Source organism: Danio rerio, chromosome 20 (assembly GCF_052040795.2).
Source record: "Danio rerio strain M-AB ecotype USA chromosome 20, GRCz13ab, whole genome shotgun sequence".
Classification (NCBI taxonomy): Eukaryota; Metazoa; Chordata; class Actinopteri; order Cypriniformes; family Danionidae; genus Danio; species Danio rerio.
Window position 1 is genome coordinate 2,408,131 of NC_141040.1, and position 14,862 is coordinate 2,422,992.

Here is a 14,862-nt window from a genome sequence, read left to right on the forward strand (position 1 = left end):
CCTGTGGTTTGTAATGTAATGGGCAGCACAAATGTCTTGATACCTCAGGCTATTGATGTTGATCATCCACTCTGCAGATCTCTCGCACGCCCCCATACTGAATGTAACCCCAAACCATGCATTCTCCCTTACCAAACTTGACTGATTTCTGTGAGAATCTTGAGTCCATGCTGGTTCCAGTTGGTCTTCAGCAGTATTAGTGATGATTGGGATGCAGATCAACAGATGACTCATGGGAAAAATTCTGCCACTTTTCCAAATGATCAATTAGAAGTCCAGTTATTGTTTGTTGCTCTTACAACTGGCATCCGCAACAAGACTTTTGTCAGGTAGTGTGTATTCATAAGTTTAAATTTTCAAACAAAACTGCACTATTCAACATCGTACTAATAGAAAGGCCATTAAAACGGTCCATCCTGCTTGCATATAATTATAATAATTTTATTTGATTATGTATTTACTTGTTTTGAATGCATGTGTTTTTAATTACATAGTAATTTAATTAATGACTTAATTGCATTCTTGAATATAATCTGAATTTGCCATGACTACTGGAGATGGCGTACCTTGGCGTGATGCAGGTCTACACCATACATGGACAGCTTCTTGGCGTTTTCCAAAAACTGGGCGTCTGCTTGGGCTGGAGTCATTCCCCTAAAAGAGAGACAGACGTTATTATTGGTTTACTGCTTATCTTAATTAGTTATTTTACATCAGTTTTTGTTATTTTGATTATTAGAAGGATTGTGTAGTGATCCTCATTTGTAAAAGGTTATTATTAATATCTGTTTGTTTCATTCAGAAGAGCACATGCACTTTTAAAGGGCTCTTATTTGACCCTTTTTACATGACGTAAGATAAGTCTTTGGTGTCTTCAGAATGTGTCTGTAAAGTTTCAGCTCAAAGTACCCATCAGATCATTTATTAGAAAATGCAGAATATTCCCATTTTGGGCTCGGAGGAAAATGCCGCCATTTTTGTTGCCGGTGCCTTAAAATGCAAATGAGCTGGTTCTGCTCCCACCCACTGTTCCTGTCAGATAAACAGCAGTCAGTGACAGGCAGACACGCATGAAGCAGAGATCCAGTTTATGACTCAAAATACCAAGTAAGAATATTTGAAGTGTGTGTAGTGGAGTTTATTCAAGCCTTTCTGCAATGATGAGTCACACACTAATGCATGGTCATTCCAGCGGTTATGAATAACATCAATTCTACGGTCTTAATTTAAAACCTTGCTCTTTTTCAGAAATGTTTTAAACTTGCAAAACTCATTCTTGAGCTGCAGCTGATCACAGAGAGCTGAACAGATCTTTTAATCCCAGTTTCTTTGCAAATCCTGTTCTGTGGACGTGTTACAATGGAAATATGTGAATATGAGGCTGTCTATCAATTCGGTGAGAGGGGAAACCGCACTTCTACAGCATGTCATGTTGCGGTGGGCCTCAAAACCATTTGGATTTGGATCCTATTTTAATGTCAGGAAAATTAGAAAAAAAGAGACTTTTTGTCTTTATATGAGTCCAATATGACAGTAGACACATTATACCTACACGCAGTTCTGTCCAAACAGACTACAAAAGTTGATTTTCATCATTGGTGCCCTTTAAAGTAGTATTGGCTCTGCACTCTTATAATCATCTACAACACATTAAAATTCAAGCACCCTAAAGTAAACCTCACCATAAGACATCAGCAGGAAATCATAAGCAATCAGTCAGCATAAGCTTGGCTCTGAAGCTTGCCAACAGTGCACTTAATTAAATCAATGCATTTTTAAGACCACTTAAATAACGTTTGTGTAAAGTCAAAATTAAATGTGTCTTAAGACTTTGTCACCACTGAAAAATGTTTATTAACTATACAGACAAATCTGCACATCCATGATGCCAATCTCCCGTTCCCCCACATCCCAAAGGTGCTCTACTGGAATGAGCTCTGGTGACTGTGAAGGCCATTTGAGTACAGTGAACTCATTGTCATGTTCAAGAAAGCAGTCTGAGTTGATTCACGCTTTATGACATGCTGCGTTATCCTGCTGGAAGTAGCCATCAGAGAATGGAGACATTGTGCTCATAAAGGGATGGACATGGTCAGCAGCAATACTCAGGTAGGCTGTGGCGTTGACATGATACTCAATTGGTACAAATGGGCACTAAGTGTGCCAAGAAAATCTACCCCACACCATTACACCACCACCACCAGCCTGAACTGTTGATACAAGGCAGGATGGATCCATGCTTTCATGTTGTTGATGCCAATTTCTGACCTGACTAACCGAATGTGTCAGCAGAAATGGAGACTCATCAGAGCAGGCAACGTTTCTCCAATCTTCTATTGTCCAGTTTTGGTGAGCCTGTGTGAATTGTAGCCTCAGTTTCCTGTTCTTAGCTGACAGGAGCGGCACCCGGTGTGGTCTTCTGCTGCTGTAGCCCATTCGCCTCAAGGTTGGGCGTGTTGTGTGTTCAGAGATGCTCTTCTGCAGAGCTCGGTTGTAACGAGTGCTTATTTGAGTTACTGTTGCCTTTCTATCAGCTGGAACCAGTCTGGCCATTCTCCTCTGACCTCAGGCATCAACAAGGCATTTGCGCCCACAGAACTGCCGCTCACTGGATATTTCCTCTTTGTCAGACTATTCTCTGTAAACCCTAAAGATGGTTGTGCGTGAAAATCCCAATAGATCAGCAGTTTCTGAAATACTCAGAGCAGCCCGTCTGGCACCAACGACCATGCCACGTTCAAAGTCACTTAAATCCCCTTTCTTCCCCATTCTGCAGCAGATCGTCTTGACCATGTCTACACGTCTAAAAGCACAGAGTTGCTGCCTTGTGATTGGCTGATTAGAAATTTGCATTAACGAGCAGTAGATGTACCTAATAAAGTGGCCGGTGAGAGTAGTTATTTTTAGAATCGGTTTTACATAAACAGGAATGATTTCTGTACATCTTTTCCTCATCCTCCACTAATTCCAGTGTTTCTTTCTTCTGCTGAACTCTAATGAAGACATTCTGAAGAATGTTGGAAAAAAACAGCATTTTTAACATTAATATCCGCTGGATTTTTTGCTCCTACTATGGATGCCAGTGGCTGCTTTTTCTTCAGAACATCTCCATTTATGTTTAACAGAAGAAAAAAAACTCAATTATTTGGTGAACCACATCTTTAATGATCCAAAAATACAGAAATAGGTTATTATAGTGACCAAAATAAATGGCTGTCCATTTTTAATTGAATGCAAGACAGTTTCTGAGTTAAATGATGAGCTGTTTGTCCATTCAGGAGGAAACTAGAACACTAAAACTGCGGTTAAAGGGACAGCTCTTATTCATCTTCCACTTGCTCCAAACCTATTTGATTGTCTTCTGCTGAACACAAAGGAAGAAATTTTGAAGAATGCCGAAAAACAACATCCCTTGACATTCTAGTGTTCCTCTGCTTTTTTCCAGCATCCTTCAGAGTATCTTCCTTTGTGTTCAACAGAAGAAAGAAACTCATGAAAGTTGATGGAAATGATGTGGAAATTTGTGAGTGAACTGTGCCTTTAAGGCTTTGGTGAGCCTCAGTATCTGAAGCTGTGCCGTCAGACCTGTGGGACTTGTGCAGCTCCATCACTTTCTCCTCCAGCTCCTTGGTCTGGTTTGGGGCGAACTGGAAGTCTGAGATGTAGTCGAGGCGGTGCTCGTCCGGGTCCTGGTCGCCCAGCTCGGCCTGCAGGGCGTAGGAGCCCAACAAAGCGTGTGTGACGAATGAACACGGCAGCCGTCCCGACGCGATGTCCTGCCGCAGCTGAAGACATAACAGATACCTGCGGGACAAAACCACACACACACACACACACATAAACTTCCCAAAACAAACAACATATCAATAACAGCCATACACAACGTCTCGTTTCAAGTCCAAATATTTAAAGATTATTAAATCAAGAAGCAGTTTCTACACCAGCAAAAAAAGCTGTCTGGCTTTCAGAAATAAGTACAAATTTACAGGGTTTTTCCTTAAAGATCCTGCTTTGAAATGTGCATTTTTATTGGATGCTTGACATAATCTCAATTAAAACGAGAAGAGAAGGCGGGGAATACAGTAGCTCCTCCTCTTTTTGAAAACAGCCATTAGCGTTTAGTTTTTGTCTCAGCTCTGCCAGAGAGAGTGGTTGAGATAAACAGCCAATGAAAAGAAGGGGGCGGGGCATGTCAGATACTGGAGGACATTTGATTGAAGTCACCTTGCTTCTGCTTATTATTTCTGAAAACAAATACTTTTTTTTTTACTTAGATTTTTAGATTTTGTTCTAGAAAAGAGACCAAAAACTTTTTTTTTTCCAGTGGATGCAGATACCTGGTCAAGTCCTCGGTCAGCTGGGACGGGTCAGGAGGGTAAAACTTGACACTGAACGCAAACTGCCACTGAGAGTCTAATGGGGAAAACACAGAGAGAGAAAGAGAACAGAAACCAATCAGAGTAAACTCAAATGAGATTGTGCTCTTTCTAAAAGAGGGCGGAGCAACAAACACCTGTGTGTCAGCATAGCGGCAGATTCAAAACAGGACTAATGCTGTCTGTGGGAAAAAAGCTTAAATGTGTGGTTCAGTGTCAGTGTGTGAGAATGTGTCAGTCCATGGAGAGTCCTGTCATGGTTTATTTGTTCTTCATCTAAAACTCCACATTTATAATCCTCTTAGGGTGCTTTAGTAATATCTTTTTGTAGTATTTTAAGTGGTCTGACATGCAGTGACAGTCAAATCTTTGCTAAACATATCCAGCACTTTGGATGCACATGAATGTTTATGCAAGTCCTCGTTAGGGTTGGGTATCGCTTGGGGTTATTTCGATACCGGGGTTAAATTGATACTTTTAAAACGGTACCAGTGCCAAAACTGTGCCTGAACCGATACTTTTGAGCCATAAAATTATGGTGGACGACTCTAGAGAAATCTTTTATTTGACAAAATCTTTAAAAAAATAATAATAATTTTAATAGAACAATATAATTAAAGTTTAAAGTAAACATCAGTTCATATTTTATATATCTGAATGACTAGGGGTGTAACGATTTATCGTTGTACGGTTTATTGCGATGCAAAAATGTGACAATATGCATCGTGGCGTTATGACGATTTGATTACGATATGACGTCCGTTTTCTCTTATTAGTTGAGCTGTTTGCACGTGAGCTGCGTTCCACCTGCTGTCGCACGTGAGTTCAGATTGCAGCAGCAGTAATGTTAGCAGACCAAGATGAGTGGAGCTGAAATAGAGGATGGCCCATCCTCTCAAAATCAGACGTCTGGCAACATTTCGGTTGTACAGTCATTGCTTTAGACTCGTCCGCTTTATGACACGCATACTGGGTCAAACATAGCCGAAGTTTTAAAGTCTTTACAGTGATTTACATACCTTGCACAGCGACATGGATACCTCCTAATGGTGTTGAAAGAGTCACATACTGTATTTATAAGGTACAATTCACCCTAAAATATCATTCTGTCTTCATATAATGATGTATTGGCGGCTGCAAAAATCACACATGACGTGAGCTGACCATGACAGCTGACAGAGGGCGGACTATGATAGACGCGCGCGCGCGTCTGCTTCAGTGAACAGAACCAGCAGGTTGTGATTAACAGGTAATAAAGTAGTAAACAACATTCAGTTTGTGGAACAGAGTGATCGTTCAGGAGCCGCATGGAAAGTGTGAACAGCAGTGGAAATGAAACCGAAAGCGTGCACATTATTTAAACAATCATATCGCATTTTAGAGTTATGATTACGACGAGTATGAACTCTTTTGAGTACAGAGGTTAACAAAAATGCACGTCAACATGATACACTTGATAGCGCCGACATCAGCGACGCCGAAGAAATAGTAAACCTGCCTAAACTGCTGAAAAGAGCCACGACTGTCCTGTGTAATGAAAAGACGGCCACCCTGTCACTCATCATGCCCAACATGAAGACAGCCATCCATAAAACCTCTCAGACAGATACACATAAATTCAGGATTATCTTATAGAACTGCTAATTACCTGGAAATGTGGATTGCACACACAAAAAATGCAAGTGACCAAGCTAAGCCTTAAGCTCTTACTGTTAAATTCAATTGAATTGAATCATTTCAACAATATTTTATAAAAAGTTTTTAAATTGTTTTATTTTCCAGAGACAGGCCTGTTTAATTTATTTTCTTAAAGAAGGTTCAGTTTAACAAGTTGAAACAAAAGAAATGCAGAAAAAATTGTTTACTTGGTAATTAAATTTTTTTTTTAAATAAAATTTTTGCATTTCAGTTTAATTTTCAATTTTTATTCCAAATATCTAGATACATATCGAATCGTGAACATTATATCGTGAGCTGAGTGTATTGTTACACCCCTATGAATGACATTAATATATTTCCTTTGATCATTTGTTGGTTAGCATGAACTTCAGATTTATGGAATTACATTAGCTTACTGCTAACCTGTGGAAAGGCTGACATCAAAATACTGAACTCCTTTTTTTCAAGGGTTGGGGCTTGTGACTATGTTTACATGGTTATCATTAACCTAATGATTTGCCCTAATCTATTCACAGCACACATAAACACTGTATAGCATCACTACATCTTGACCTCTGACCCCGAGTAAGTGCAGTTTTACCAAAGCACAGATGCAGCTCCTTCACTGCGAGAGAAAGGAGGACAGACGTCTCTCCGGAGAGTTTCTGTTCTGTTTTTCTATTTTCAGCTGTCCTCCAGACACAGAGACTGACTCATGCTGCGGACACGCACACACACATCTGATTCACCTGTGTGTGTCTGATACACTGCTGCTCAAACACTGCTACAGCAGGAAGTGACCCGATAATCACGCATTAACAATCCACTATCACAGAGCATCATATTGCATTGGCGATGCATTCCATTCACAATTTTCAGCTTTATTTTACATGTGTACAATTTTGTCAGCAGTATTGAACATTAACAGAACCTTAAAGGTGCAAAAAGTGCTTTGAAATGAGCGTTTTTATTCGATATTTCGTTATCTCAAGTAGCTCCTCCCCCATTTTAAAAAACAGCCAATAGCGTTTTGTTTTTCTCACAGCTCTGCCCTTGAGATTGGCTGAGCTCAGGCACATCAAATCAACAGCTAATGAGAGGAAGAGGGCGGGGCATGTCAGATATTAGAGAGCATTTGATTGCTCAGAAGATTTGATGAGAAACTAAAGCTGCGTCCCAAATGGCACACTATACACTCATGCACTATGTACCTATGCACTTACACACTCAACAGGATAGTATATGTATGTAGTGGCGTCCCAAATGGCACACTAATGTTTTTTTTACTAAGCGGAAATTCAAACCGTTTCCCTGATGACGTTTGACGGAAGCCAAATCAGTGAAATAAACGACCAAACTATCAAATAATACCTGCCGTGAGTATAACCGCATTCACCATCGGGGGCGCTATAATCACTCTCGTAGGAGAATTTTGCTTTCACCATCCAAAATAAATAAAGTTGTTCAACATGTGCGTCCGATAGCGACGTGAGCAAACCTGCGGTCGTTGAGTGCGTGACGTGTCCATCATTACACACTTCATTTTAGCGGCTGAATGAGTGCATCATCCGGGTATTTAAAGTGCACTTATTATTTTTAGAGTTTTCAATGTGAACGCACTACTTGCACTATTTATACTACAAAATGGCGTAGAATAGTGCATAAGTATGCGATTTGGGACGCAGCTTAAGATATGAGCAGACGTCAACAAAACAAAAATCACTGATCCATTTAGGCTAGTGATGCTCACCCCTGTTCCTGGAGATCGACCTTCCTGCAAAGTTCAGCTCAGACTCTGATCAAACACACCTGAACTAATTAATTAGGACCTGAACAGCACTTGATAATTACACAAAGGTGAGTTTGATTTGTTGCAACTCATATCTGCAGGAAGGTCGATCTCCAGGAACAGGGTTGGTCAGGCCTGATTTAGGCGAACTTAACTGGAAACTAATGTTTATATCAGTTTTATATCTTCTAAACATGAGTTTTATAGCACACTAGCTTATAGACATCCTCACCATACTGAAACTAACATCTAAAAAACTCTATTTACATTTCAAGAATCATTTAAACACTGGTGCCACTGGCCTCTCCACCCCCACAGCTCTTGGCTGATCTTCCCATCCCCACTTGGACTGCAGATTCACTGGTATCATTCAAACGACAACTAAAAACACATCAACACCATCACCTGAACCCTGTGAATGATGGCCCGTTTCCACCTTATTTAACAATGAGCTTATGGTTGTTAATTACTGTGAAATCATTTCGACTTTAACTGTTCATGCTTCATTAAAGCTTCAAATCAGCATCAGCATGAAGGAAAGCATTTAACGACATATTTCGAACATTACATGCTGTAAGCCACTGCTGGACGGACGATGTGTGAAGGGACTGTTTTAAGACAGTGATGTAAACAGACGTGCTCCATCAGTGTTGTTTTGGCCGTGTTTCTGAATGTGAATGAGGAATCTGCTCGTTCTCCACCCTGTGCGTCATTCCAGCTCTGATTATTGCAGTTATTGAAGCCGCAGATGTGTGTGTGTGTGTGCGGACGCAGAGCCAGAGACTCGGTCATGCAGAGAAAACGACACGAACCCACCCAGACCAAACCCGCACCATCATCATCATCATCTTCATCAGAAAGAGAGTGAATTGAATTGAGAGAGAGAGAAAAACAGAACGTACTGCGGATCTGACGCTTGATCTCCTTGGTCGGGTCCAGCCAGCACTGCAACACAAACACACACAAACAGAGTCTGTACCGCAGCTGCACTGAACAAAACAAACCATATCCAGAGATCACATTACTTTCAATATTACTTTCAACTGCAGAACAATGAAAAATAAGCTATACTATATACACTGCTTTACTTTAAGAGATTATATCATACATCACATACATTACATTTTATTTTATTTTATTTTTTTAACTTCAAGTCATTTTGCTAAACATGTTTTGAATGTGTATTTGAATTTTGGGATATTTGTATATTTATATATATATATATATATATATATATATATATATATATATATATATATATATATATGTATTTTCTGCATTATTTCAATCACAGAACTGCTATTCAGAAAAGTAAACAAATTAAAATTTAGTGTAATTTAGTTAAGTTTCATTAATTTGCGTTAAGTTGTGTTAATTTGCATTGTGTTAAGTTGCGTTAAAACGCATTAAGTTGCATTAGGTTAAATTGCATTAAGTCAAGTTGTACTAAGTTAAGTTGCGTTAAGTTAAGTTGTGTTAAGTTAAGTTGCATTAAGTTAAGCTGCGTTAGGTTAAGTTGTGCTAAGTTAAGTTACATTTGGTTAAGTTGCACTAAGTTAAGTTGCATTAAGTTAAGTTGCATTAAGCTAAGTTGCGTTAGGTTAAGTTGCGCTAAGTTAAGTTGCATTTGGTTAAGTTGCACTAAATTAAGTTGCGTTAAATTGTGTTAAGTTGCGATAAGTTAAGTTGCGTTAAATTGCGTTAAGTTGCACTAAGTTATCTTCGTTAAGTTAACCTAAGTTAAGTTGCGTTGTTTCCCTAAGTTAAGTTGCACTAAGTTGCGTTAAGTTCAGCTGCATTAGGTTAAGTTGCGACAAGTTAAGTTGCGTTAAGTTGCATTAGGTTAAGTTGCGCTAAGTTAAGTTGCGTTAAGTTGCATTAGGTTAAGCTGCGCTAAGTTAAGTTGAGCTAAGTTAAGTTGCATTACATTAAGTTAGGTTAAGTTTGGTTATGTTGTGTCACAGTATGTTAAGTTACGTTACGGTAAGTTACATTATATTATGCATTTATTAACTTCAAATCATTTTGCTGAACATGTTTTGAATAATTATTTAAGTTTTGGGATATTTGTATTTATATACAGTATATTAATTTTTTAACACTATTATTTTATATTATATTATTCTTTAAATACTATTGTTGAATATGTTTTAACCCCTTCAGACCCTGCGTCCATTACAATGGACATCAAATGACATCCCATTTTTCTGAAATTTGGAACATAATTCAGGTCTGAAGGGGTTAAACTTATTTTAAAATGTTCAGGTATGAAATTTGTAATCAGATTTCAAATGTATTTTCTGTAAATAAAGGATGTTTTATGACCTTATGTGACATTATAGCTTATATCATTAAGTGTTTTTGCACTGCACTGTACACATGTTGCTTGGTATGGCAAATCTGTTTACACCCTTTAACATTACTTTTACAATTTTTGTAACAACACTAAACTCTAAAAAGTTAGCACTCAGCCATTTCTTCCCCCAAGTAATGAAAGAGCTGCTCTCCAAGTTAACACAAGCTTTCAAATGAGCTGAAATTTAAACTGTAAAACTTGCAGCATTGTATTTGCTTGTCAAGTGTTTTTAACTCATTTGATAACCACCATTTTTGTGGTAGTAAGTTTGCATAAAATAATTTTTAAAAAGTCTCCCAATAAAAAAGACAGTTTTTGTTCTTTGTAGAGTTGACATTTCTGTATCTAGCAGATGTTTTATGAAAGCGATTTACACTGTGATGAAAGTGATGAACACATTAATCAGATACAGATGGAAACTCACCCTCTGCTCAGCGTTGTCTTTAAAACTCAGTGCGAAGTAATCCTTCTCCACCAGATTCAGGTGCTCACAAACTTCAAAAAACAGGTACTGGCCTTTCGCCCGTTTCTGGAGACACACACAGAACACAATAATGAACATTAATGAAGTTGCACAATAGAGCGCGCTGATTGGTTTGAACCACGCCTTACTCGTGCATTAATGCAGCACACTCGGAGACGTAATACGGTACTCCCAGGTACAGACGTCCAGTCTACATGCTGGAATACAGGCTAAGATCTCATGGCCGTGACGCAGCTTCAAAAATTAGTTTCAAAAACCGGATGTACGAATTTGCTCGAAATAACACAAAAACAACCAATATTTTAGTGAGATATATGTGTCTAAAGAGGGTTTTTAGCAGTGTAGGACACATAAACAACTGTCAACAGCTTAAAACATGTGTTTTGGTGTTTCACGACCCTTTAACAATGCTTCAAAATAAAGTAGAGCTTGAGAGAATAACCTCCATCCAAAAACAATGATTCTGTCATCATTTCTTCGCCCTCGTGTCGCTCCAAGCCTGACTTTCTTCCATGCAAACATAAAAGATCACATTTGGAAAATGTCTCAACGTCCACTTCTGTCCATAAAACTCAGAAGAAAGAAGTCAGTGGGCTCCAAAACAACAGTCCGTAGGGGAAAGACGACAGGAACAATGTGATGGTGACTTTTGGGGTGATTCTTGAACTCTGTGTAAATGGCAGTGGAGTGAGTGTGAATGGAGCCTTAGAGTCGGCATGAAGCGACACACACACACACACACACACACACACACACACATTTAGGTCATAATAGACCTATTTGAATCGTCCCATGCGCTCTAGACACTGGCAGACGCTGGTCTTGCTAGTGTGTGTGTGTGTGTGTGTGTGTGTGTGTGTGTGTGTGTGTGACTCTTGAGGAATGAGAGGCCTGTTTCCTCTGCAGAGATCAGGGTCTTCCAGCATTAGTCACTGAGGAGGATCAGAGGACAATAAACATCTCTCAGCCCATGATGCACTCACACACGCCAAACAAATAAAACCTCAAAACCAGTAATATAATATCAGCAGGCTCATTCAAGTTATAGCTCTGCGTCCGTTCAAAGATGCGAATCAGATTTATGATGAAAGACGAATGATTTATGTGCAAAACTAGAGTAAAGCAGCGTTTCAATCAAATGAGAAACAAAACAGAATAAAATCATCACTTCCAGATAAACCTGCACAAATATCAGTCAGAGAAATGTAGCTTAGTGCGTTTGGGGAAGCCGCTGTGGTGTTTTTTCTTCTCTAATAAATGAGTTGCGCCTCAGAAGATGGAAAGTGGTCCTTTTGGAGGTGTGAGACGCTCTTTGGGAGCGCAGACTGATGCTCAAGACTATAATACTAGAATATTAATAATACTGAAGCACTGTGAAGATGGACTGACGGCTGAGGCCTTTTAGAAATGAGCAAAACAACATTTCAGATGTTCTACAGTGTGCTGGAAATGCTCCAAACTACATTAACTCAGCGGTGCATCTAAATGTCTCTGTTTGTTGTGTTCAGAGCCGTTGTGTCATCATCATGGCAATACGTCTCCACCCTCTGTCCCAGGAGCACCTGAAGTCTAAAAGGGATACAGCTGCAGATACTCACATTTCTGTGACACTGTCGAACAAATATTAATATTCTTACATTACTGTGAGGGCAGGTTTAGGGTTGGGTAGGGGTATACATTAATACAATACAACTTAATGGGTAATTTAATGAATGATATACACTCACTGGTACACCCGTCTGCTCATTAATGCAAATTTCTCATCGGCCAATCAAATGGCAGCAACTCAATGCATGTAGGCATGTAGACATGTTCAAGTCGATCTGCTGCAGTTCAAACCGAGCATCAGAATGGGGAAGAAAGGGGATTCAAGAGACTGGACAATAGAAGATTGGAGAAACGTTGCCTGCTCTGATGAGTCTCCATTTCTGCTGACACATTCAGATGGTCGGGTTAGAAATTGGCATCAACAACATGAAAGCATGAATCTGTCCTGCCTTGTATCAGCGGTTCAGGCTGGTGGTGGTGTAATGGTGTGGGGGATACTTTCTTGCCACATTTTGGGCTCATTAGTACCAATTGGTACTAATGAATCGTGTCAACTCCACAGCCTACCTGAGTATTGTTGCTGACCATGTCCATCCCTTTATGACCACAGTGTGCCAATCTTCTGATGGCTACTTCCAGCATGATAATGCGCCATAAAGCGTGAATCATCTCAGACTGGTTTCCTGAACATGACAATGAGTTCACTGTACTCAAATGGCCTCCACAGTCACCAGAGCTCAATCCAATAGAGCACATTTAGGATGTTAAGTCAAAAGGCCGCCCAACCTGGTGCTAGTAAGGTGTACCTAATAAAGTGGCCGGTAAGTTTAAGTAAGTCATGTTATCATTACTGTTTTTACACTACTGTAAGGGTAGTGGTTGGACTAAATATTGATAAAATACAATTTAATAGATAATTTAATGAAAAATAGAAGTAATTATCATCATAATTACTGCTCTTACATTACAAGGTTGGAGTAGACGTTAATAAAATACAATTTAATAAATAATATAAATAATTCTCGTTATAATTAATATTTTTAAACTCCTGTGAGGGTTAAAAAATAAAATTTAATGGGTAATTTAAAACATAACATAAATATTTCTCGTTAACGTCTGGCCATAGCTGTATCTCTTCTGAAGCTGTACTATCCATTAGAGCTGTGTTGTAACGCTCGAGCTTGTTTACACTCACCGCTCTCCTAATGTATGTTTCACTAATGCAGCGTTTCCACTGTTGACCCTGTGAAACGCAGATCCATTAGTGGCGTCGGTGGAGTTTACCGAGCGTAACGTCTGATCACTCATCGCTAAATCTGCTGTTAGTGAATGCGTGGATTAGTTTGTGTAATTGCATCCATAACAGCAGCTTATGGTGTTTAGTGTGTCATGTCATAAGCAGACACCGTGAGAGCTGATACGGGTGTGTGTGTTTTGGTCACAGACACCTGCAGCATCAGCACAGATGGAGCTCTTAGGGCTCATTCACACCACATGCATATTTGCTTCTAACAACGCGGCACTCAGGAATGGGCTTAACAAAGCGAAACATAGCATGAGGTCCATGTGATGTGATATTATGAATGTGATGTAACAGCGACAATAACGGACCCATTAGAAACAAAAAAACAACCTGTTATGATAAGCACTTAAAGATGCAGTAGGATATCTGGACAAAACCACAGTAAGCACTAAATAATAAACTGTAATTAAAACAGTTGTCATGGCAACTTTCTACTAGGGATGCAGCGGTTACAGATTTTGGTTGTGCGATTATAGTCTGAGGAATAATCACAGTTATCACGATTATTGTGCATTCATTAACTTTAAAACACGGCTGGTTTAGGAAATCACATGAAAACTCCTGATTTTTTAAAGCGTTGTTTATTGCTGCTCAGTAACCAAATAATGACACAAAATAATATTAAAAAACAAACAATAGTTTATTTCTCGTTGGACTTCTAAATAAGTGAAAAAAAAATTTTCATTTAAATATAAGTAATGATATCACACTGAAAATAAATGCCAATAAATAAAAAATTAAATTAAATTTAAATAAATACATTAATATATATATATATATATATATATATATATATATATATATATATATATATATATATATATATATATATATTAATTTAAAATAAAATTAATTACAATAAATAAATAAATACAATAAAAATTCATTAATATAGATTTTAATAAATTAAAATTAATTAATTAATTAAATGTAAATAAATTTAAAATAATTGAAAGTATATACATATTTTTTAATAAATGAATTTAAAAATAAATTAATAAATACATTTTAAATGATTTTTTAATATATTAAAATAAATAAATAAATAAATATTTTTAATAAATGAATTTAAAATAAATTAATAAATACATTTAAAATTATTTTTTTAAATAAATTAAAATAAATAAATAAAATAAATAAATAAATAAATAAAGTAGTATTTGTCTAATGTAAATCTAAGATATCTTACATATTAGCTAATTACATATCTTACATAATAGCTAAGTATTTCCCTTTTACAGTGAACAAATGTATTCAAAGGCTGCTGAACCTTTAGATCAACTAAATAACAAAATTGTTTGGTATTTTTCGTTTTGTATTTTTCATATTGTATTGTGTTTTTCAGTG

The 14,862-nt window shown here is 37.9% G+C and overlaps 2 protein-coding genes across 18 annotated transcripts in view; both read right to left on the bottom strand.

Moving 5' to 3' along the window:
• The window catches only part of ppil4 (peptidylprolyl isomerase (cyclophilin)-like 4), an 892,903-nt gene that overhangs the window by 245,096 nt on the left and 632,945 nt on the right, over window positions 1-14,862 (bottom strand). The window lies entirely within an intron of this gene.
• The window catches only part of epb41l2 (erythrocyte membrane protein band 4.1-like 2), a gene marked incomplete at its 5' end in the record, with an annotated part of 141,405 nt that overhangs the window by 46,676 nt on the left and 79,867 nt on the right, over window positions 1-14,862 (bottom strand). For all 17 annotated transcript variants that reach the window (NM_001443351.1, NM_001443350.1, NM_001443345.1 and 14 more), the window contains 5 exon segments: window positions 567-654; window positions 3,586-3,804; window positions 4,338-4,413; window positions 8,727-8,769; window positions 10,605-10,709. In NM_001443351.1, the coding sequence (NP_001430280.1) occupies window positions 567-654; window positions 3,586-3,804; window positions 4,338-4,413; window positions 8,727-8,769; window positions 10,605-10,709 (531 nt within the window).